This window comes from Sapajus apella, unplaced genomic scaffold (genome assembly GCF_009761245.1).
Source record: "Sapajus apella isolate SASKATOON/1434 unplaced genomic scaffold, GSC_monkey_1.0 scaffold63, whole genome shotgun sequence".
NCBI lineage: Eukaryota > Metazoa > Chordata > Mammalia > Primates > Cebidae > Sapajus > Sapajus apella.
The window spans coordinates 9,479,199-9,503,938 of NW_022437003.1; the positions used below are offsets into that span (position 1 = coordinate 9,479,199).

At 42.1% G+C, this 24,740-nt stretch overlaps 1 protein-coding gene across 7 annotated transcripts in view; it reads right to left on the reverse strand.

Moving 5' to 3' along the window:
• JARID2 (jumonji and AT-rich interaction domain containing 2) overlaps positions 1–24,740 on the reverse strand; it is a 283,238-nt gene that overhangs the window by 94,298 nt on the left and 164,200 nt on the right. For 6 of the 7 annotated variants that reach the window (XM_032247772.1, XM_032247766.1, XM_032247770.1 and 3 more), the window contains one exon: positions 21,497–21,638. The exons of the other annotated variant lie outside the window; for it this stretch is intronic. Coding sequence is in view for 2 of the 6 variants with exons in the window: in XM_032247768.1 (XP_032103659.1) it covers positions 21,497–21,638 (142 nt within the window). In the remaining 4 variants the exon portion in view is untranslated. The remainder of the gene's footprint in view (positions 1–21,496; positions 21,639–24,740) is intronic. 7 annotated transcript variants of the gene reach the window in all.

The window sequence follows — 24,740 nt, forward strand, 5'->3', positions numbered from 1 at the left end:
CACACACACACACACACACACACACACACACACACACACACACACACCGTGGAGAGGGCTATGGAAAAAAAGTCTTATGGCCTAAAAGAACCCAAAAAACAGGGATGTGATGGATACTGCATGATTGTCAGCCAGAATGTCATCCATGAATGCTAATTCTAAGACAAAAGAACAACTAGCTGGGAGAGACTACTGTCAAATTTTCTCCTCATATCCCCAAAAGTATAAGGAAAAACATCCCCAGTCCTGTATGATGCAACTGATGTGGGTGGGCAGCAGTGGATATATTGACCTGGCCAAGGGAAGTACCATGTATTAAAGCCCACAAGAAGCTGGAAATCATCTTATAAATATAAAATTAAAGCAGGCATATGAAAACCCCATACAAAGGAAATCCAAGATTAAATTACATTGTTTGCTCTGATAAGTTGCTTACATCAGGAAAAAGACTTTTGCTTAGATGACGTGCCATTAGGTAGTATGCATGCCACCTAAGCTTAGAATGTCTAAACTGAAATTACACACACACACAAGAGAGGGGAGAGGGGGAGAGAGGGGGGAGAGGGAGAGAGAGAGAGAGAGAGAGGGGGGGGGGGGGGGGGGGGGGGGGGAGGGAGGGAGGGGGGGAGAGAGAAATGGATGGGGGTTGGGGAGGAGGCATGCAGCCAACAACTAGACTATAAATAATTTCAAATAAACCGCAAGGGAAGGAAAGACATTACTTTTCTTTCTCTGTACAAGACAGATGAACAAGCTGAGGAAGGAAACATTTGGGGACACACAAAGAAAAAAATCCCTATAAGGAAAAGGTGCTACCTGGCCCCAAAAATTCCTAACCACAGACATATCACTGTTCACTTACCCAGCAACCACATATATGGAATGGGTGCTTTCCATTATTTACGGGTAATAGTACGTGCTTTAAATCACATATAGCATTTAACCCTCGAAGCAATCCTTATAAAAATGTGATTATCCAACCAGCAACAAGCGAATCACTTGGGAGTATATTAGAAATGCCAATTCTCAGGCCACCTCAGACTTAATGACTCGAAAACTCTCAGGGCAGGACCTAGCCAATCTGTGTTTAACTAGTCCTCCAAGTGATTCTGATGTGCACTTACATGTGAGAAATACGGGGTTAGGACCAATGCTATATAAGGTGTAATGGTTGCATCTATTGGACAAGGAAAGAGGCTCAGACACCTTGTTGTTTGTAACAGCTTAAATACAAGGCAAACATCTAACTTATTCCAAAACCTGTGCTAATGAAGCAGGAGAATGGGGGCTGGAGGGAGGGAACCTAAGGACTTCCTAGAACTAAATCAAATGGAAAGACAGCAGCCTCCCAGCCCAAGTACACAACTTCGTAACTTCACTGAAACTATGGCAGGAAACTTCACTTCATCCTCTTTACTCACATGAGTTACCCAGTAAGCAATGGGAAACCTCTAACGGGTATCTGAACCCCAGAAAATTCTACAACCAATGCCACTGAGTCACTTGCTCAAGTCCACTCCCACTATGTATAGTGTGCTTTTTCTTTTGGGGGGGCCGGGAGAGGTGGGGCAGGGGGAGATGGAGTCCCAAGTCTGCCCCGGCTGGAGTACAGTGGTACCCCTGCCTCCCAAGATCAAGTGATTCCCCAGCCTCAGCCTACAGAGTAGCTGAGATTAAGGCGTGCACCACCATGCCTGGCTAAATTTTGTGTGTTTTGTAGAGATGGGGTTTCACCATATTGTCCAGGCTGCTCTTGAACTTCTGATCTCTAGTGATCTGCCCACCTCAGCCTCCCAAAGTACTGGAATTACAAGGGGAGCCACCACACCCAAAAGTACATGGCATGTACTTTTGTTTCAATAAATGTGTGTATTTTTTCCTTTTTTTCATTGCTTTGTATATGCATTTTACCCAATTCTTTGTTCAAATCACCAAGAATCTGGACACCCTCTACTGCTAACACACTGGTTGGTACCAGGTAAACTGTGGGTCCCAGTGGCTTAGCAAAAGTGCAGAAGCACTGCTGAGCACTGTGAGCCTGTGTACCTAACCAGGCATTCCAGGGAACAGGCTTCCTATTAGATTTATTTCACAAGAGACAAAAGTCCTTTCCAGTGGCATACTTTAGTGACCTGGCTTAAGAGGATTTCAACAGAGGCTGCAAAACAGACTGCTTCACAGCTCTGATTCAATGTCCTTGGATCAAAGGCTTAGATTGGAGACAGAACCTTTCTGGAAAAAATCTATGGGGTCATTATCCAAACTGACATCTGTAAATTTCTTACAGTGCTTATACTGCTTCATTGAAAGGGAAAAAGATATTCATGCTCTTCAACACCTTCTTTTGAAACTTAATTTCAATTAACTAATTGCAATTTAAAATTATATCCTGGTCTCCTGGGGCTTGAACCTAGAAATGTGAATAATATGTAAAGGGCTTGTTTACACTGAAGTCGTGGAGGTGATGGTACCAGCAACACAGAAGGCGCAGGCCTTCACTCTATCATCAAGGAGTTTCACAGTATTATTCCTCTTGACCTTCAGAAAGGTAAAGCTGAAGGAGCCACTCCTCCTCTCCTTGGTCTTCAAACAATTCCCAAAACAGCAGCCGGGCACTGTTTAGGGGACTTACGGATTACAGCTGATGGAAAACATCAGCATGCATTTGGGTTCCTACATCATTGCAAAACATTAATCATGAAGACTCACAGCACCCAGTCCTATCTAAGCCATAGATTCCTCATTTAGGGAACGGGATGATCTCACATTCACATGATCTGTAAGCGCTCCATTTATCTCAGCACAGTTCAATTAGACTGAATTGCAAGAGGCCTAAGAAACGATCATCAGGAGAGAAATTATGGCAAAGGCAGTTCCACTCTCTACAAAGGGGAATAACTGCAAGCTCCGGAAAGGCCAAGTGCCAGTCCACATCACACAATGGCATTTGCCGGAACAAGCAGCAGATTCCAGCCCTGTATGGTACCAGTAGTCTGCAGGCTGTCACAATGAATGCAAACATATTTCTTGGGGGCTGCATAACAGGCTGAACAAATTTGTAACTATGTTCCAGAAAAAGAAGGGCTCTATTTAGAAACTGCTAGAGTCCCATCCTACACAGTTCCAAGTTGACAGAACAGTCAAGTACCCCAAGACTGGTCTGGATCACGTGCACAGTTACTCAAAGCAGCCCCTACTGACCATTCACTCCCCCAAGAGTTAGCAGAAGCTTAAGTGGGCTTGGGCTGGAAAGGGGGCCCTGCAGGTCCCACCACCCAGATAAGTGGGTACTCACAAAAGCAATCTTACCACCACCAGATTATCAATAAGCACTTCACAGATGGACAGATCACTACACCGGCCCAGAGCTTGCTTAGCACACTTTTTAAATCAAGTTAGAAAACAATTTACTTAACTCAGTAATGCACCTGGCCTATTATACTGTAAAATACTCAACAGAACAGTACTTCATATAAGAGAAGGAATATCTCAAAAGGCCTCATGTATTTCAACATATAACTGGCAACCACATATAAACAGCAGGAAAAGAACTCAGTATCAAGTACGGTTCTTGTTTTCTGTTTAAATGTGTTCCTTCTTTCCAGACTTTTTATATTGTAAATGAAATGAATTAACATTATGGTTAACTGCACATAACTGACATTCTATAAAGTCATCATATATGGTATTTTAACGTCACAGAAATTGTCTTCAAAACTAAACTCCAGGAAGATATATTAACAAAACTACATCTTGTGCCTAAAGAAAACACAAACTCTTTGAAAAATGTCAGATATATTTAACAGCATCACTATAAGACATTATTTATTATCATGGACATAGATGCTGAAGTTAAACATTTTTATATTTGAAAGAGTCCAGAAAGCTGGAGTTAACCTTCAGTTGGCACCAAGGAAACAACAAGAGAGTCTTCATGCAAGAAGATGGTATTTTGCCTTCACGTGGCATGACTAATCAGAGAGGGCTGCTAGCAATTCAGTAACATTATAATGACATTTGAGGACTCACAAATCTGCTGTGACCCTAGAAACACGCACTTCCCTTATTACTACTCAGATGTACCCAAGCGTAAAATTTACATGGTACATTTTGGCTCTCCTATGGTCAGATGTGGAGTTTTTGTAACCAGTGGAAACAGAATGTAGAAATGTGTGTGTGCATTTCTCTCTCCTTCTCTCTCTCTCTCTCTCTCCACACACATAAGCGCACGCATACACATACACACATGCATACACCCCCTTCCAATATGATAGTGTGTAAAAGACCTGGACAATTCTGAATGGGAGTATTTGCTTCTGAAATGTAAAAACACCTTTAGAAAGTTTTCCTTTTCCACTGGGCGCAGTGGCTCACAACTGTAATCCCAGCACTTTGGGAAGCTGAAGTGCAAGGATCAATTGAGGTCACCAGCAGTTCATGACCAGTCCAGGCAACATAATGAGACCCAACCTCTACAAAAAATAAAACCATGTGCAAAGCATGGTGGCAGTGGCCTCTGGTCCCAGATACTCAGGAGGCTGAGGCCAGAGGACTGCTTGAGCCCAGGAATCCAAGGTTGTAGTGACCTATGATGGCACCACTGCATTCCAGCCTGGGTGACAGAGTGAGACCATGTTTACCTCAAATAAAGAAAAAGACTCCCTTTCCTAATAGTTGTTGTAGCTACTCTTAGAATTTCTTGAGGTTTTTTTTTTTCCTTTTTTCCTTTATGAGACACAGTCTCAGTCTGTCACCCAGGCTGGAGTACGGTGGCGTGATCTTGCTCACTGCAGCCTCCCCCTCCCAGGTTCCAACTATTCTCCTGCCTCAGCCTCCCAGGTAGCTGGCATTACAGGTACGTGGCACCAGGCCCAGCTAATTTTTATATTTTTTTAGTATAGACAGGGTTTCACTTTGTTGGCCGGACTGGTCTAGAACTCTTGATCTCAGGTGATCCTTCACCCTCAGTCTCCCAAAGTGCTAGGATTACAGGTGTGAGCCACCGTGCCTGGCAATAGAATATTCTATCATTTCAAATTAAGCCCATTGAGCCTAGAGAAAAAAAATATTCGTGTACGGTATTTATCTTATTGTGTAAAAAACACCCACTTGCCATACAAATCCCACTTTAAAATTTCCAGAAGCAAAAATGTACCCAATTTTCTTCTAAAACAAGTCACTTTGGTTGCTGCCTTCCATCGCCAGCCAAACCCCCATCCTACCATGAAATGGGAGGGAGGCAGTGAGGGAACAGGAAGTGTAAGGTGACAGTAGTAAGAAGAAACCTTCAATTCCCATCTCAGTCAAAGCACTGTGTGCTGCCCGCAATTGTACTAACATCAAGGAGCAATATGCATTAGAAACAAAAGGCATGTCTAACAACCCCAGATAAGCACTCAGATGTAAACCACGGTGACATTAATGGCGGTCGCTTCCTTCACAAGTCAGGTGTCTCCAAGCCCTCACAATTCCAGCATCTAGTGCCTTTCATGTGAGAGGCCAGGCACCAGTGTCAACATATTTACACTAAGAAAGATTCAGGAACTAATAAAAATTTTTCCAGGACGGTCAGAAAACTGCTGAAAAAGATCAGGGTGGTCTTTAGATTTGTCATTTGGGGGTGTGAAAAGGCAAAAAGGGCAAAGGGATGGGACAGAGGTTTTAGTCTTTAAAAGCCTAAAAAGAGCTGTCATAGAGGAGGAAGGAAAGAAACTTGCATCCAGCAGTTTCCGTGGCAACCACAATGCATGCTAGACCACAGTTTACATGGGAGGCATAAGTGATAACCCAAGATCAGATTGCAGGGTTAACAGAAAAAGGAAATGGCCACTGCAGTAATAAAAATGCCTCAAATGAACTTCCAGCCTTTTTTTTTTTCCTTGAAAGTAAATAAATGCAGAAGCAGCTAGTATGTTTGCCAGGAGCCTTAGGCAGATGATGGGAGTGAAGATGGACTCCCACAAGTGTTTGCCAACATCTAAACCTTCATAGGATGCAGGGTTTTCCATTCCTTCCATCACTCCATTAGGATGGACTGTGGTGCAGGTTTACGCAGAAGAAATGAGCATCTAAGAAGACCTCTCTAGAGACACCCCCAAGTCTAGCAGGAAAAGTAACTTGTTAAGGAAAGAAGGCCAAGGTTCCAAACTCTTAAAACACAATTCCAGAAAGATGCACATCAACAACAAGATTAAAAATAAATTGCACACAGTCACAAAGCGTCGCCTGAAAGACACATCCCTCCTTTATATCCCTGCAAAACACAACTCCAAACATATCAAGGTGCCGATGCACCCCAAATTACCCAGGCGACTTAAGATAGTTCTTTAGCAAACACATACACTTCAAAAAGGAAACCCCATGATGACTATAAAACTCACCCTATGATGGGACCTAGGTAAATGTATACTATAAATAAGCCTTTTGATCAAAACCATAAAATAGCACTGATGGCTTCCAAATGGTACAACCTCCCGACTCCCTTGTAATTATCCAAGAATCTATTATGCTTAAGTCACCTCTTCTTTTGGGGTTTAAAAAAAAAAAAAAAAAAAGGAAGCAAGCAAGATCAGGTTTTGTTTTTCGTTACTAAGATGAAGACAGGAACCCCTCTCGGAGCTCTTCCTCTCCTACTACAACTGAAGGAAGCTCGCGTTGTCCATTCACATCCATCCAACAAATACTGATTCAGTGCCTCTGAGCACATCTTGGCTTAGACTGATCTGGGAACCAATGCTTAAGCATACGAACCTCCTACTAGCATGGAGATAAGTTATTACCTTTGATTCTAAAAACCACCTAGGTTGCTGGTCATTTCCAGTCTGCCTAGCTGAGGTTGTTCAAGGAGCAGCCTGCTCACATCCACGTGTGTCCTTTCAAATGTCATCCTTTCAAATATCAGCTAACCATCTTGCCTCCAGCTCATCACACTGGTAAAGCAAAGTTTGTAATTTAATCCTGCCTTCTCTCTTGGCCATCTTGTGGTGTCAACCAGTGAAGAGAATATCCTGAAGCAAACAAAGCCTTCCAGAAGCAGCAGCACAAACAACATTTCACTTGTCAAACCTTGGCCCCGACCAAAGGATTATCAAGAGGCACAACATCGCAAACTCTGGCCCTTCCCGAGAGGCAGGTCTCAGGCAGCTGCTGACCCCTCTCATGTCAAACTGCCCAGCACTCAAGAAGCTCATCATGTTATTACTATAACTACGCTGCACCCAGCTACCAGGTTCAGAGAAACAGGTACAGGCCTGTTTCTCTGCATTAGATTGGCTGAGAAACCCACAGCTGGCAGCTCACATCCTGCCGTTAGGAAGTCAAAGAGGACTGACTTACCTGGAAAAGCACAAGACTAAAAGGGTCTCCTCCTTTTTTTGCTTGTATTACATCTCCCAGAGATAGAAAAATGAAGTGCACGCATGACCATGCTGAAGCTGCCGCAATTTCCCTAGTCACTCTGCCTGTGTTCTACAAACTTCATGCAGCTTCTTCTGCAGGACTCTTTGCACTGTGTCTTAGTCCATTTGAGGCTTCCATTGCAGAATACTTGGAATTATAAAGGACAGAAATGTATTTCTCACAGTTTTGGAGGTGGGGAAGGAAGTCCAAGACTGATGGACAGGCATATGGGGATAGCCTTCATGCCATGACCTCACAGAGTAGAGAAGGCAACACATGGCAAGAGAGAGACAAAAGGGGGCTGACCTCAACCTTCTATAAGGAATCTACTCCCATGATAAATGTATTCATCCACTCAAGAGGGTGGAGCTCTCATAAACCCAACACCTCTACATTCGAGAACAAGTTTCTAACACATGAAATGTGGGCCAGGCACAGCGGCGCATGCCTGTATTCCCGGCTACTCAGAAGGCTGAGGTGGGAGGATCGCTTGAGCCCAGCAGTTCTGGGCTGTGGTGCGCTATGCCGATCAGGTGTCCGCTCTAAGTTCAGCACCAATATGGTGACCTCCCAGAAGCAGGGGACCACCAGGTTGCTTACTAAGGAAGGGTGAACCGGCCCTGGTCCGAAAAGGGGCAGGTCAAAAAAACTGCCATGCTGATCAGTGGTAGGATCGCGCCTGTGAATAGCCACTGCACTTCAGCCTGGGCCATACAGCAAGACCCCATCTCCAAAAAAAGAAGAAAAAAAAAGAAATTTGGGGGCACGTTCAAACCACAGTACACTGTAACAAGAATTATTTGCTTCTCTACTTTCCCTAGGATGCAAATTTCCTGTGGCTCAAAACAGGCTTAAATTAATCATATGTAGCCACATCTCGGTGCTTGGAAAACCATTAGCATGCATTTTCGTTAACAAATTAGCACCCATGCATATGTGTTTTGTGGAGGTCACAATCCTCTGCAGGTTAAAAGATTAAAATAGAATCACTTTGCCACACACCAGAATTCTCAGGCCATGCCAAAAAGATTGAAGTCACAACTACACTGTTTTCTCTTTGGCAACACATACGATGGCTCTTCACTGACTTATTTACGGTGAGCAGACATCATCAACTGAGTCTGTATTATATACCGTGAGCCTTGTCTCCCAGACAAGTGCCTCAATTTTCTCATCTATAAGATGGGGATGATAATAAAATAACCTATATTAATGGTTTTGCTATGAGAATTAAATGGGCTAACATATGTAAGGAATGTAGAACAGTGGAAGTAGACAGCACTTCAAAAGTGCTATGTCAGTGTTTGCCGTGAATAAAATCAACAGAGCCACTCTAATTGAGCCACAGATAATTGACTCTCTGAGGGAGAGAGTAAAACTTCAGATTCAAGCCCAGTCTATATGAATCTATATTCATAAATTTTTATGTTTACCCTGATTATTAATCAAACGGTTAATTATAATACTGTGCTAGAAAAGCATATTTGACATTAAGTCACGATATTTGGAGGATCATGGAGGGAACTCACCTGCGTGTCAATCAATTCCAAATCAAAATAAGCCAAGAAGGGCCTGAAGATCAAGAGACAGTCAAGGGCTAGGCACAGTGGCTCATGACTATAATTCCAGAAATTTGGGAGACAGAGGCAGGAGGATCACTTGAGGCCAGGAATTTGGGACCAATGTGGACAATAAAGCAATACTCCGTCTCAGTCTGGGATGGATACATACAGGTCTATCCACATCTGTGTGCCTACCAGGAAGAGTTTAGGAATGTGGGCTCAGATGTCCAAGCAGTAAAAGAAGTCCTGGCCGATCAACGCTAACCAAGGAGGGGATGAAGCCTGACCACTAGGGAAAGACCAGGGTTAACAAACAGGCTCTCCAAGAGTGGAGGTGTCTCAGGAAAACAAATAATGGAGTTCTACCTAAAGATGGGGAACCTGCAAAGGCACAGCAGGACCACAAAGGTCATCACAGACATGTTCGGCACCTTCTCCCTATCATGGGCCCAAGGAGTGGAGATTAGAGTTGACAAGCTTCTCCAGCATCCTGCACACAGATATCCCACACGAAGGATCAAACATATGTGCTCAGCCCAGGGTGAAGTCAAGCAGACAGAGGCACCTCTCAGACTTAATTAACCTGATCTAGGTAGCAGCAATTTGAAAAGGCAGCTGCAGTCCCATCCTGCCACTTAAGCCACAGAAATCTATCCACGTGACCCATAAAGGTGAACTTAAAATACCAGCCTGTCTTTGTCCCATGACTCAAAAACAACATGCCCCACAGTGCTACACCAACAAACCACATTCCCCGTCCAAGCTCTTTCTTCTATGATGTTGAACTCTACCACCTACTTTAATCTTTCTGAACTTAGTAGTTGCACAATTCTTCCCAAAAGCCAAAACCACCATCCTATCCCCAACCCCAAAAAACCAGTTGGAGCTCAGCTTTCCTTCCAATGACACATGGCTGGGATGCAGGCCAGGCACGGTAGCTGACACCTAAAAGCCCAACAACGTGGGAGGCCAAGCTGGGCAGATCACTTGAACCTAGGAGTTCGAGATCAGCCTGAGCAACATGGTGAAACCCCATTTCTAGAAAAAACACAAAAAATTAGCTGGACGTGGTGACACATGCTTGCAGTCCCAACTACTAAGAGGCTGAGACAGGAGAATCACTTGAGCCCCGGTGGCAGAGGTTACAGTGTGCCGAGATCATACCACTTCACTTCAGCCTGGGTAACAGGGCCAGATGCCGTCTCAAAAAATAAAATTTTAAATTAAACAACAACAAAAAAGACTGGACCACACCTGTAAGCCTTGATAAAAGAGCTTTCCTGGAATCCTTAGTTCATATGCATGGTCTATAAACTGCCATATCCATGGCAGGCCTAACCAACGAGAAGAAAAGATGGACTCAACAAGAGACGTCATTACTGAGAAAAAAGGAGCTGCTTCCTGTGAACTGGAGCAATACAAAAGATTGTTTTATAATCCCCACACAGAGTCATACAAGTAGTAATCTGCCAAGCAGTTAAAATTCCCAGAGAGGGAAGGGGAGAGGGGAAGCCCAGACAAAACCTGTCAGATTTCGTGTTTATTTCACCAGCTTCATCTGTTGTGCAAACGCCTATGCTAGGCTCTATTTCATGATGGGGAAGCAGCAGTGGGGAGACACAACCACTGCCTTGGGTACCCAAGAAGAGAGGTGAGCAATTGTGAGTTAAATGTGGTCTGAACCATGGGTTTTTGCTGCGGGGAAAGAACCAGACCACAAATGTGGATGAGCAGCATGTGCAGCCTCCAAGAAACAGAGCATCCGTGAACGTCCCAGGGAGAACGGCCGGAACACTCAGAAATGCTTCCTTAGCTCTATGTTATCCAACCTCAGAAACCTAAATCCAGGAACTTAGGTTCACCAGGCTGACTTCAGATCAAGGTGAAGGTACAGAGTGTGAAATACAAACTTCCTTCCCAAACTTGGAAGATTACCATGGGAAAGGTGAATATCTGCAAAAAGGCACTGTCAGGTGAACCACCCCTAAACCTACTAACTCTGCTGACTACAGGAAAAGTAAAGAAACATTCTCTGCAGAAGTACAGGGAAAATCCACCAAAATCAAGAAGTAATCACAGATCTACGCGGAGCAGCTAACTGAAACAACAGTCAGCTCTCCTGGGTCCTCCCGGCTCTCAATTCCTGGACGAGCCTCTCTCTGGGGACTTACAGAAAAAGACGCAGACCTCTAACACTAAAAGACCCCCGAGAGGATTTTGAGAGCTATAGGTTCTGCTCAAGACAAAGCTTTTCCCTTTTCTATCCATGGCTAGGTTTACAATGAAGTAAGGCATTTCATGTACTTAAGAAAAGAAGGAATACAACTGGTGGCAGAAAAGAGATTATTTACTACATGATCTGAGCTGAAGAGTAACACTAGACATGACAGCAAGAGGTGCCCCCTCAGCGCAGGTGTGGACCAGGCCAGCCCCCAGCCCAAACTGCACCCCCAGCCCTGGGGCAGCTCACCAAGCCAACTACTATCCAGATGAGACACCTGAAAATTTAGATCTACATTTGCTACAACGTATGGAAGGTGACATAGTACACTGGGAATCTCCAGGCATCACAGATATGAAATCTTAGATTCAAATCCTGTTAACTGAGCTGCCAAGTAAAGATGGTATGCCCTTAAAAACAGGTATTTCAAAAGAATTAACGTAAAAATTTTTTGCACAATATTATGTACGCTAAGGGTCAGTTCTTCCTAATGGACGAGACAGAAGCCATAGCTTCAAAGGACTTTTAATAGTCACAGGCTTTATTATGGAATGAAGGTTGCTATTTCTATTGTAGTCCAAATACTTACGTTTATTAATTTTGAAATTTTTTCTTGGAGTGAGGGTTTACTTACGCTGTTCACCTTTTTCTTTTTTAATAACTAACAATACTAAATATAAAGCTATGACTGTGGCTAGTTCCATTTCCTCATGGTATGTTTCTCTCTCTGACTCTCTCATTCAACATTCAAAAAAAAAAAAAGAACTTCCGCTTTTAGCAAAGCTAGACAGGATTTATAGGGACAGGATTTATACCTCTCGTCTGCCTGAAAGAACTAAAAATCCACACAAACCAGTGGCCACCACATAGCAACATACTGTGATCTGCGACAGATGGAAAACAAATGATCCCCCAGCTCAATGCCTTGAGACAATGTCCAGACTGCAGCAGTTACGGAAAGGGCAGACAGAGCTAGAGTTGAGAAACACAAGGGAAGGCCAAGGTGATAGAATATGTAAGGTACAGCACAGCAGAGGCCACAGCCACACAGACAGCTCTGGAACTGTCAAGATCGCTCCTCGTGTCTTCTGCTGAGTACTAACAAGTATATTTGTGTTAGGAAACTACCCAAGAGAAAGTATTTCCAGAAAGGATTAGCAGGAGCAGTAATCAAATTGTAAAAGCACAAGGAGTAGCATTCTGGCATACTAGTCTACAGGGTAAACATAATCCCTAGGACATCAAGCAAAATACTTAAGGGTTTCTGCCTGAGTAGAGGGAAAATGTTGCCTTCCAGTAAACACTGCTTTTGCACTACCTAATAAAGCTTAAACTCAAGATCCAAACAGATCAAACTGTTCTTTCATAATTTAATTAGATCTCAGAACAATGCTCAAGAATATGTAGAAAAATACGATCATTTCCCAAGACAGATAAAAATTTACAATGTCTGTCAACTAATAAAAAGGTACCAGACATGCAAAGCTGCAGGAAAATACGACCAATGAGGAGGAAAATTAATCAATCAAAACAGTTTTGTAAATAATAGAACATAGAAATATCATAGACACTCAAATATCTCTTGTAACTGTACTCCATATGTTCAAGAAACAGCAATGCATAAGCATATTAGGAACACTGAAGATTAAGAAAAAAACAAAATCTAAATTGTTTCTTTTTTTCCTCTTTGAGATGAAGTCTCACTCTGTCACCTAGGCTGGAGTGCAGGAGCACAATCTTGGCTCACTGAAACCTCTGCCTCCTGGGTTCAAGCCATTCTCCTGCCTCAGCCTCCCAAGTAGCTGGGATTATAGGTGCCTGCCGCCAGGCCAGGGTAATTTTTGTATTTTTAGAAGAGACGGGGTTTCAACATATGGGCCAGGCTGGTCTTGAACTCCTGACCTTGTGATCTGCCCACCTCGGCCTCCCAAAATGCTGGCATTACAAACGTGAGCTACCACGCCCAGCCATACTTCTAAAATGTAAAAACGATGTCTGAGATACACTAAAATGGCTTACCAGCAGATATAGGGTGTAAACTATCTAAAATGCAACATACAAGCCAAGGAAGACTGGAAAAAAGGAAGAAAACACATGAGCTATGGGACGACTTCAAAGTAATATATGTGCAAATGAAGTCCCCCAAAGGGGAGAAGAACACACACGAAAATAATTTGAAATATTAATGGCTCCAATTTTTCCACAATAAATGAAACCTACAAACCTAACACACTTGATGAATCTCAAGCATTAGAAATAAAAACTATGCTAAGGCATATCATATCAAATTGCTTAACACCAGTAAGGAATTAAAATGAAAACTGCAGTAAATGATGCCTCCTACAAAGCTATGAAAATGACAACAGGATTCTTCTCAGAAATGATGCACGTCGGGACAGTGGACCAGTGTCACTGAAGTACTGATGGTGAACAACCATTAGCTTAAAATTTTATACCCAACAAAAGTATCTGTAAGAAATGCAGGTGTATTTTGTATAACTGCATGTAATGCTACAATGATCATAAAAGCATTGTTTTTTACCATGGGTGAAATAAGATCTTCCTAGAAATACAAAAGCTGAATGATCAACAGCAGACCTAAGTTAGAAATGTTAAAATCCTTCAAGCAAAAGCAAATGAAAATGATATAGAAAAACATCTAGATCTATAGAAGAAAAGGACAACAAAAATGGCAAGTGAATAGATAACTTGAAACAGCAGATAGGCTAGAATCATCCATTTTTACTTTCTATTTACTTCCACATTTTTGTGTTCCAAATTGCAACATCATAATCTATTACTTAATTTTCTTTTTTTTCTGTAGCAGAGAGTACATTTTGGCCATAATAATTACGAGAAATGAAAGCTTTTTGCTGATTATTTTTGCTTTCATTTTTGCCAATAATAGTGAATGCATTTAACAGTATATTATACTACTAATTTATTTTTGATAAAGAAATGAGTAAAAAGTAGTCACTTATTTAATATAATTCTAATTCTTAAAGATGCCCACTCTGAATAACCCCAATTCATGCATGCTCTCAAGCAAGACTCACATATATTTGGGTTTATCTTCCTTTCAATCATGAAGAAAAGTAGTTTATACCGAAAAAATTGCTCATAACAAAAAGAATAAAGAACACAGGAATGCAAACAATGTAGCTGTGAACCTAATATGCCTCTTAAAAGCCTGAGAGAATTCTCACCACTTTCAACATTATTCATATCCAGAGGCATATCTCAGAATACACCGAGTTATGAAATCCATACACTTCCAATAAATCTTTATATTCACAATTCAATCTAATAGGGCAAATTATGATTGTACTCAGTAAGTCCTATACAATCGAAAGCCTAACTAAAATACAGCAGTTCCTTGTTTAACAAAAAAGTTACCTCCCTGCAGAGGCAGAGTCTGTACTTCTATACGAGTTCAACAGAAACTCTGAAGAGTTTTGGGGTTTTGTTCTGTTTTGTTTTGTTTTGTTTTTTGAGACAGAGTTTCGTTCTTGTTCCCCAGGCTGGAGTGCACTGGTGCAATCTTGGCTCACTGCAACCTCCGCCTCCCGGGTTCAAACAATTCTCCTGTATCAGCCTCCCGAGTAGCTGGGATTACAAGCATGCATCACCAAACGCCTGACTAATTTTGTATCTTTAGTAGAGATGGTATTTTCCACATTAGGTAAGCTGGACTTGAACTCCCAACCTCAGGTGATCCACAAGCCTCAGCCTCCCAAAGTGCTGGGATTGCCGGTGTGAGTTATAGTGCCCAGCCACAGCTTTTTTTATTTTTATTTTTATTTTTTTAAGTGTGTTAGAATACAAAAAGCAATATACTGTTCAAAAGGATATAGTTGGCTGGGCACAGCAGTTCATGCCTGTAATCCAAGCACGCTGGGAGGCCAAGGCAGGCAGATCACGAGGTCAGGAGATACAGACCATCCTGGTCAACATGTTAAAACCCTGTTTCTACTTAAAATACAAAAATTAGCCAGGTGTGCTGGCACACACCTGTAGTCCCAGCTACTCAGGAGGCTGAGGCAGGAGAATCACTTGACCAGGGGCTGGAGGTTGCAGTAAGATCATACCACTGCACTCCAGAGCAAGACGCCATGTGTGGGTGTGTGTGTGGGGGTGGGGGGGGTGGAGTTTAATATATGTATGTTTCAATCACAAGGGATCTCAACAGTAAACACTAAGGGTCTTTCCCAAAGGTGAAGTCGTGTCTAATGTATGAACAGCCACAATGGAATCTGTTCACCCCACCACTCTTGCCTGCTTCATTCAAACAAATACCAAGTTGCACCAAGTTCGGCGGAGGAAATTTACACCACACACCACAGGGTCCTTCCTGTGACTCAATAACTTCAAGAGGGAGATGCACCCATACATTTCCATCCGCCTACAGATGGCTAGGGTAGGGCTGACAGAGAGGAAAGATATAAATCATCATTTGTGTAAATCAAAAGCCCTCTAAAACATGTCAGAGAAGTCTTAAAAGGATGTGCATACTCACATGTAGCAATTCATGTGAGACAAATACTGACAATGGCTACTAATATTTAACAGAGTACTGTTTATATACCAGATTGACTGATTGAGACAAGCTGGCTCTGTCCCCCTGGCTGGAGTGCAATGGTGTGATCACAGCTAACTGCAACCTCTATCCCCCAGACTCAAACAATCCTCCCATCTCAGCCTCCTGTAGCTAGGAGTACAGGCTTGTGCCAACAGGTCCAGGTAATTTTTTTGTATTTTTTGGTAGAAATGGAGTTTCACCATGTTGCCCAGGCTGGTCTCTCCAATTCCTGAACTCAAGCAACCGCCAGCCTCGGGCTTCCAAAGTGCTGGGGTTACAGGCGTAAGCCATCACACCGAGCCAATATACCAAAATTCTCATCAATAATTCATGTCTTCAGGTCACAAAACACCACCAGGCACTTACAATACTGTGATTCACATCTTTCAGATGAAAGAACTAAGGCCCAGACACATTATGTAACCTGCCCAACAGGTATTACACAATGTCTGTTGTATTATATAACGCAGCAAGTAAATGTTCAACATATAATGAGAAGCCACACAGCCTATTCTCTTTATGCTGCATCACGGTCTCCTTAAGGCCTGCTTCAGAACTACCGTTCTCTTGAAATTTTTCTACCTTCTTCCCTCTACTCACCCAAAGATAAAATATAAACAGTTAATCTTGCTCTCTATTTTAGTGGCCAACTCAGATGACCTCTTTTGGATCATCTTGTATTTCAGATCTTGTATTTACTTACATCTAAAATATACTATCACCAAGTTAAGACAATGTACACATTATCTTCTTTTTCATTCATCAAACAAATAATCCTCAACTCCACAACCATTCTTCCAAAGAGTTTCTGACCACTAGTCCACACCTGAATGACCAAACTCCGTCTATTCTGGATTCTACAACTACTGAGAGACTGATGGGGCAAACACATGTTTTACAAGAACTGAGTGGAACACATGGGCAAAATGAGAAAGGAGATAGGCAGGGCCACCTTCACATTCAGAACGGTCTGAATAAAGGATGAAACTCTCTGTAATGGTTCTATTCTAAGCAATATAAATCATAAATTATGTTAATATATCATTTTGAAAAACAACCTTACCCACGACAAAGATCAAAAAGAAAAAGAAAACCAACACCTAAAACTAAAAACAGGACTCGGTCTTCAGGGTCTCACCAGCACAGAATCTCTCAGGTCATCTTTTCTTGGGCTGCCCTTTCCACCAACACAGCAGATCAATTCTGAAGGCGGGGCTGGCTTTTCCTTTTGCAAAGAGCGATCTCAGATGACCTTTCAATGGCTAGGCAAAAATATACCAGTTTTGGTTTTGGGTTTTTGTTGCTGTTGAAGTTGCCTCTATAAAGAAAACCTCTGAGGAAGAGAATCAGAAACTTGAGAAAACTTCAAAACTCTAAAGAGCTCTGGACTCCGCTGCTTTCTATGGCTGGAAAGCTCCCCAGTGTCAATAAAGGCATAGGCAGTAGGTACACACAGCAAAATCTGACGCGGGGGGTTTTCTGCAGGAGAAAAACACTGAGTAAACACATGGATGTTTTAACTGAAAAATTAAAAACATGTTATAAGCATAATCAGAAAAATGTAGTTGATTCAATATGCAGGCTGGAAAAGTCGACTGGATGAGGTTGGAACTGAGGCTGGCATCAGTCTTCACCACAGATTTTTACTTTTGGTAGGAAGGAAAATAAAATCAAGCACATAAAATTCCTCTCACTCTTCCCCTTCCTCCATCCTTCTACTATAGACAAAAGGCATATATTTTTGTGCTGATGATCCTAAACTCATGCACATAAAAGGACGTGTACAGTAGGAGTAACTAAATGTACAACAATAGCTACCTAGCAATTCATATCATTCTAAAAAATAGAAAAAATGCTCTTTCCAAAGCACATACATAAATTATGGCCCTGAGTAGGATTTGAATGTGACCCCCTCAAAATTCATGTGCTGGAAACCTAATCCCCAAATCTACATGGCTGAGAAAGTGATATCTTAGGGAGCGATTTCATCATGAGCAATCTGCCCTGGTGAACGGAATCATGTCGCTATCTCGGGAGTGGGTCTGTTATGAATGCAAGCTTAGACAGGTGCAGAGGCATGTGACTGTAGTCCTAGCTACTCAGGAGTCTGAGGCCCACGAATCCCTTCAGCTCAGGCATTAGAAAATGTATTTAAGATATAATTACACCACTACATTACAGCCTGGGTAACAGAGGCAGACCCTATCTCTTTGAAAACATAAAAATAAAATTAAAAACCAAACTTAGCACTTTCTTGTGCCCTCTTGCCAAGTTATAATGCAGCAAGAAGGCTCTCCCCAGACCCAGCCCCTCGATCTTTGAATACCAAGCCTCCAGAAACGTAAGCCAATGAAATTCTGTACTTTTAAAGTTGCTCAGTCTCGGTTATTTTGTTACGGCAACACAAAACAAACTACAACAATCTGAATTTTTAGGAATCAGTGTTTTCTCCTAGAAAGTCTAAAGTCCAAAAGAGAATGCAAAGGGTCAATCTTAAAAGCTCTTTCCAGCTGGGTGTGGTGGCTGACGTTGTAATCTCAGCACTTTGGGAGGCAGAGGCAGGCGGATCACCTGAGGTCAGGAGTTCTAGACCAGCCTGACCAACATGGAGAAACCCCATCTCCACTAAAAATACAAAATTAGCTGGGCATGGTGGCGCATGCCTATAATCCCAGACACTCAGGAGGATGAGGCAGGAGAATGAGCCTTGGAGGCAGTGGTTACCGTGAGCCAAGATAGCACCACTGCACTACAGGCTGGGCAACAAGAACAAAACTCCATCTCAAAAACAAAGCTCTTCCCATGTATAATGTTTAGGAAATTTAAGACTCTTAAGTGAAAATCAACCATACACTAAATGCTGTTTTAAAATAACCATCATAGGTAGTTACTTTTCATCTTCAGAGTCAGCACATTCCATCACCCTATTAGAAAAGGCACCCTATATGTGAAATGAAGAAAGGTTATGTACTACGGTTTTAACAGTATACTACCCAAAGCTCTGGAAATTCCGGTCCCAAGTCATCTATTCTGCTTTAGGAAGCAGGGTTCAGCCGGGCGCGGTGGCTCAAGCCTGTAATCCCAGCACTTTGGGAGGCCGAGGCGGGTGGATCACGAGGTCAAGAGATCGAGACCATCCTGGTCAACATGGTGAAACCCCGTCTCTACTAAAACTACAAAACATTAGCTGGGCATGGTGGCACGTGCCTGTAATCCCAGCTACTCAGGAGGCTGAGGCAGGAGAATTGCCTGAACCCAGGAGGCGGAGGTTGCGGTGAGCCGAGATCGCGCCATTGCACTCCAGCCTGGGTAACAAGAGCGAAACTCCGTCTCAAAAAAAAAAAAAGGAAGCAGGGTTCATTCCCTAACCACTAAATACTAAGGAAGGATCAAAACAACAGAGTTCTTTAAGGCCTTAAGTTTTGAGTTTTCATTTATTTGATGCTTGCTACATACCTTGCAATGCTGCAAGAAATGCATGTCCTGGCTGGGCACAGTGGCTCCTGCCTATAATCCCAGCGCTCTGGGAGGCCAAAGTGGGAAAATCACTTGAAGCCAGGAGTTCAAGGCCAATCTGGCCAACATGGCAAAACCCTGTCTCTACTAACTAAAAACACAAATTATCCAGGTATGGTGGCACATGCCTATAATCCCAGCTACTCAGGAGGCTGAGGCATGAGAACCGCTCGAACCCAGGAGGTGAAGGTTGCAGTGAGCTGAGATAATACCACTGCATTCCAGTCTGGGTGACACTGGAGTGAGACTCTGTCACCCCAACCCCCTCAAAAAAGAAATGCATGCCCTAATGACACTACAAATTGGAAGGCTACAAAATCTACCTCCTATAATCAAGGGTAGCCAAATCTACCAAAACCTCTCAAACCTTAATCCACCTAAGATCTTGATGATTTTCAACAGTAGAGTGATACCAAAACCAAGTTAGTAGGTTGCAATGAATCCTTAATTCAGTAAGATACCTCACATGTTAATAATTAAAAAGCATTTGCAGTGGCTAAGTTTTCCTCCACCTCATGAAAAGACCTCCTGCCTAATGCCCTATAGAATTCCAGTAAAATGACTACTTTGCGTTCAGGTGCCACATGACGCTGTGGTCCCATACAAGAGAAAGCTAGCAGCACTATCTTCTGAGAGAGTCACAAGCAGTTAGGGACAAAGGGTCCCTCCTCCTCAAGAATGAAGCCTACCGACACTTATCACTGCACCCGGATGCTGCCCAGCTCTCAGCCAGAAGTGAGGGTGATGGTCAGCCACATAGCTAAAGGAGTGGGTCCCAAAGACTCAGAGAATTATGCTCCCCAAACGGAGATCAAAGTTGATGCCAGATGCATGCCAGATGCCCATGGTGGAGACAGTGATAGTATCTCACATTCCAATATATTAGACTGACACAATTTTTACACATCCTTAAAATCATTTTCTTGTGATAATTCACGTTTTAAACTGGAATGGGGGAATGTTTGTTGCAGAATATCTACGATATAATAGGTTCATCACTAAGACACTCTGTTTAAAGGAGTGACATACAAAGCGAGCACATGAACAGATCCATCTTACCTGTTTTCTAACTATAATAACCAATCTTATCACATCTTCTAAGAAAGTGCTGAGGATGAAGAGAAAATGAGAGCCATTAATACAGACTCAATGTATCTAAAAGGGGACACTTCGTGATGGAGAAACTAAAGACTTCTGGCTCTGCATCTCAAACTTCAGACCTGAAAACAGTTAGGAATTTTAACTATCTACACATGGCTAATCTTGTCTTTTTCTCTTAATTTTTCACCCTACTCAATTCTTCTACAGACAGACACATGTAGATTGTTTCTGAAAAGTAAGTTCTCCGGAATGAGTAACAAAGACGAGCAGGCAAGAGGGACTTTTATTCTTTTCCTTCAATCGCTGAAGCTAACAGATTCTAAGAAAAAGTCATGAAGCTAGTCATCCAAGTAAACATGGAGTAAGAGAACAAAGGGATATATAAATTCTAATAGGGAAAAGGGAAAATAATGTATCAGGTTGAAGTAGGGCAGATAGTAGGCAAAGGGTTTCAAAAGCACCCAAGTAAAATCATTATTATAAAATGCTGCTGCCACTGTTTGACCATGAAACCACACTCTTTATCAAACTACTATAGCCAACTTCCTTACCACACTATCTTAAGCTTATTTAGGAAAGTCATATAAAAATAACTGCTGTTCTAAGTTTTAAGCACCAATTCCACAGCTACTAACTTGGAACTCGGTTAAACAGCGAGGGATTAAAAATACACGCGGTATAATTTCAGCTTTCCTGACAAGGGAAAAAACGTCTCAGAAACACTACATTTAATTCTTCAAATTTATAGAAAGATCTCTCTTCAGAAGTGGCAAAACATCACCTAATATATATTCCTCAAGATGATGGCTGCTTACAGTCGATTAAAATGAACAGTTAAGGCAGGCATTACAAGCTGGCCACTCCTTGGATAACTGTGCCGGCAGGAACATGTGTTGTTCAGGCCAGAGTACTTTTTTTTTTTTTTTTTTTTTTTCCATTTTTAATTATTCAACAAAACTTAGAAAGCAGGACATTTGATATCAAACCTCATCATTCTGGCTCCTCTATGAAAATCAAGGGATTGGGTAAGTGGGCTCACGTTATCATGTGGTGAAAACTGGCACCTGAGTTTGCAGTCCCTGGTTGAAGGTACCAATATTTTCAGCCTTGAGTACTAACCTTTTCCTCGACGGCCCTTCTTCAAAATCTGAAGAACTAACATCGTTGCTAGTGGAGGACACTTGGGATGCATCGTCCTTCTCATTCTCTGACTGTTCTGATGCTGGTCCTAATCCCTTAGACTGGTCATTACCAAGGAGCCCTACAGGTGAGAAAAGGGGACAAACACTTAAATACATCATATCAGGAGGCAGCACTTTACCACAGTTAACCCTACACAACGCTGATGAAGACAGACAAGAATGTGGAGAGAAGAGAAGTTAAAAGCACACATCCCTTTTGAATGGGTGGGAAAAGTAAAATCTCATTCTATTGGGACCTTTCAAGAGAGTGAAATGCCAAGGAGGGAAACAATTTCAACAGTAAGAAATTTGACCAGAAATGTGGAATTGTTATACTTTAGGATTTGTTTTAAAGAGTACGTAACACTTTTGGGGCACTAAAGGGTGAAAAGGAAGAAAGGAGTTTTAATTATTATCAAATCTAACTAGTCACTCTTGAAGTGCTGAATACTGACTCTACAGATACTGTACAATTTTGTGGAATTACCTGGAGGAACCACTACCTGCCACACAAGAAAACCTTATCTTTGTAGCTACATCTTAGATATTAACTAGAAATCCTACTCCACTTGTTTTTCTTCATAGCCACCAATAAGATTAGATTGTAACCAGATTTGCCTTTGATTATCTCAAAGGATAAGGATTCTCTGATAGCGGATCATAAACATAGTCTTGGTGCCCATAGATGTGCTTTTAATAACTAAAATGTGGAAAGAAGATGGGGCCCTCGGGGGGCTCTAAAAAGCAGCTGTGTACTAACTGATACGGAAGTATTTTAACGGCCATAAGGCCACACCACAGGGAAACGGCTGAAAAAAGCCTGAGAGTCCCTTACATCAATGTAAGTTCTGCCAACAAGAAGCTTCCACTGACACAAGTGTTCACAGCAACCAGGCCCCCTGTCCACTGTCTAGTCATCATCTTCCAAGGAAACCAGAGCTGAGCAGTAGCAGCAATGATAACACAGCATCTGCAGTTCCGCGGTGCTTGATCTTTAAGCTAAAGACAGAGTGCCCCCTTGATTTTTGCTCTTCTAGTCCTTCCACCAATTCTGTGCACACTTCATTTCTCTGTATTGTCTTTGTTATTGAAGAGTCTCAAAAAGTGACGTCTGTCAGATGCACTAAATACTATGTAGAATACAGTATTCCATGTATTTTGGTTTAAAAAAAAAAAGTTCAACACTCTGAATGAACATAGTATACATAAAAAAAAAAAAAAAAAAAAAAAAAAAAAAACCCTGCGTCCTGGCTTGTTTCTGCTTGCAATTCACCAGTTATCTATTTTTACATCATTTCAGAGTATGAGTGATGACAAAGTTGAAGGTAAAACACATGGTTATTCACTTTGACTAATGGGGCCTTAAGAGTTGTGACTAAAACACAGAAATACAAACATATATTAAAAAATAAATAAATAAATAAATAAAAGAGGCCGGGCGCAGTGGCTCACGCCTGTAATCCCTGTACTTTGGGAAGCCGAGGCAGGCAGATCATCTGAGATCGGGCGTTTGAGACCAGTCTACCAACATGGAGAAACCACTTCTCTAGTAAAATACAAAATTACCTGGGCGTGGTGGCACATGCCTGTAATCCCAGCTACTCAGGAAGCTGAGGCAGGAGAATCACTTGAACTCGGGAGGCGGAGGCTGCAGTGAGCCAAGATCACACCACTGCACTCCAGCCTCGGCAACAAGAGTGAAACTCTGTCTCAAAATAAAAATAAAAACAAACAAAAAATGCTGGGAGTTTGTACTGTGAGGCCAAAAGGAGACAACTGTATGGAAATCTAACAATCCAAGGATAAAAGCATAGCCAGTGTTTCAGAGACTGAAGCCATGTTATCCATTACAGACGCCACTAGTCATATGCAGCTACTGAGCATCTGAAATATGGCTATTGAGGATAAGGAAATAAATTTTAATTTTACTTAATTGGAATTTAAACTCAGAATGTCATATGTCATTGATAATGTTATATTGATTAATTGTGGAAATATTTTGGAATTTGTTAAATCAAATATATTAACATTAATTTCACCTACTCCTTTTGAGTGTGACTACAGAAGCTAAAATTATATTTGTAGTTTAAATAATATCTTTACTGATCAGCACTAAATTGGAGCACATTAGTAGTGTCACTATGGGAGTGGGGGATCCCCTCCCCCACCCAATTAGGATACAGATTAGAGTTGGCCAAGGAACTTAATATTTCTTATTAGGATAAAGAGAAGATGGATAAATTACCACCCAGAAAAAGGATAAAAACCTGAAAATAAAAATGCTGGCTAAAGAACCAGATGTAAAATTTAAAAGTAAAAAAAAAAGGATGCACATCGTAAACACACATCATCTCTGTTGAGTTCTAATTTTGTTTCTTGCTTTTGAGACAGGAGGGTCTCACTCCGTTGCCTAGGCTGGAGTGAGTGGTGTGATCACGGCGTACTGTAGCCTTGACATCCTGGGCCCAACAAATCCTCCTGCCTCGACCAGGACCACAGACACATGACTGGCACCACAGACACATGCCACCATGCTCAGCATATATTTTTTGTAGAAATGGGGTTGATCGCCATGTTGCCCAGGGTGGCCTCAAACTCCTGGGCTCCAGCAATCCATTGACCTTGGCTTCCCAAAGTGCTGAGATTACAGGCAGGAGTCACTGCACCTGGCCTTTTTTCAAGTTTCCTTTTTTCCATAGTGTAAGGTGGGTATAATAATGGAGAAAAAAGGAATCAATTCTGAATTTACCCATTCACTTACTTAAATACTATAGATATGCCAGGCCAATGGGGATACAGGCTAATCAAAATCTAAAATTAAGAGAGACAGACAAACACAGACATATGTATCACTCAGTAGTATGTGAAGAAAATACAGTAAAAGAGAGGATAGTAAATCAGTCAATGGAGCCGGCTGCCAAGCTTGCATTACCAAAACAAGAACAAGAAAATTGGAATTTGCAGTAAGCCTAAAAACAGGGAGTGGTGATGGAGTCAGAGGGCAAGGAGGAAGAGCTCCATTTGGAGCAAAAAAGGAACTCAACAAGGACTACGAGCAGCTCAGGAAGACTGGGAAAGGCTCCTCTACCCTTTGGTACATAACAGCAGCTGGGGTATGAGCTGAATGAGAAAGAAGTGAATGTGTGAAAGAATGACTCAACAAATGATTTCACAGTGGACCA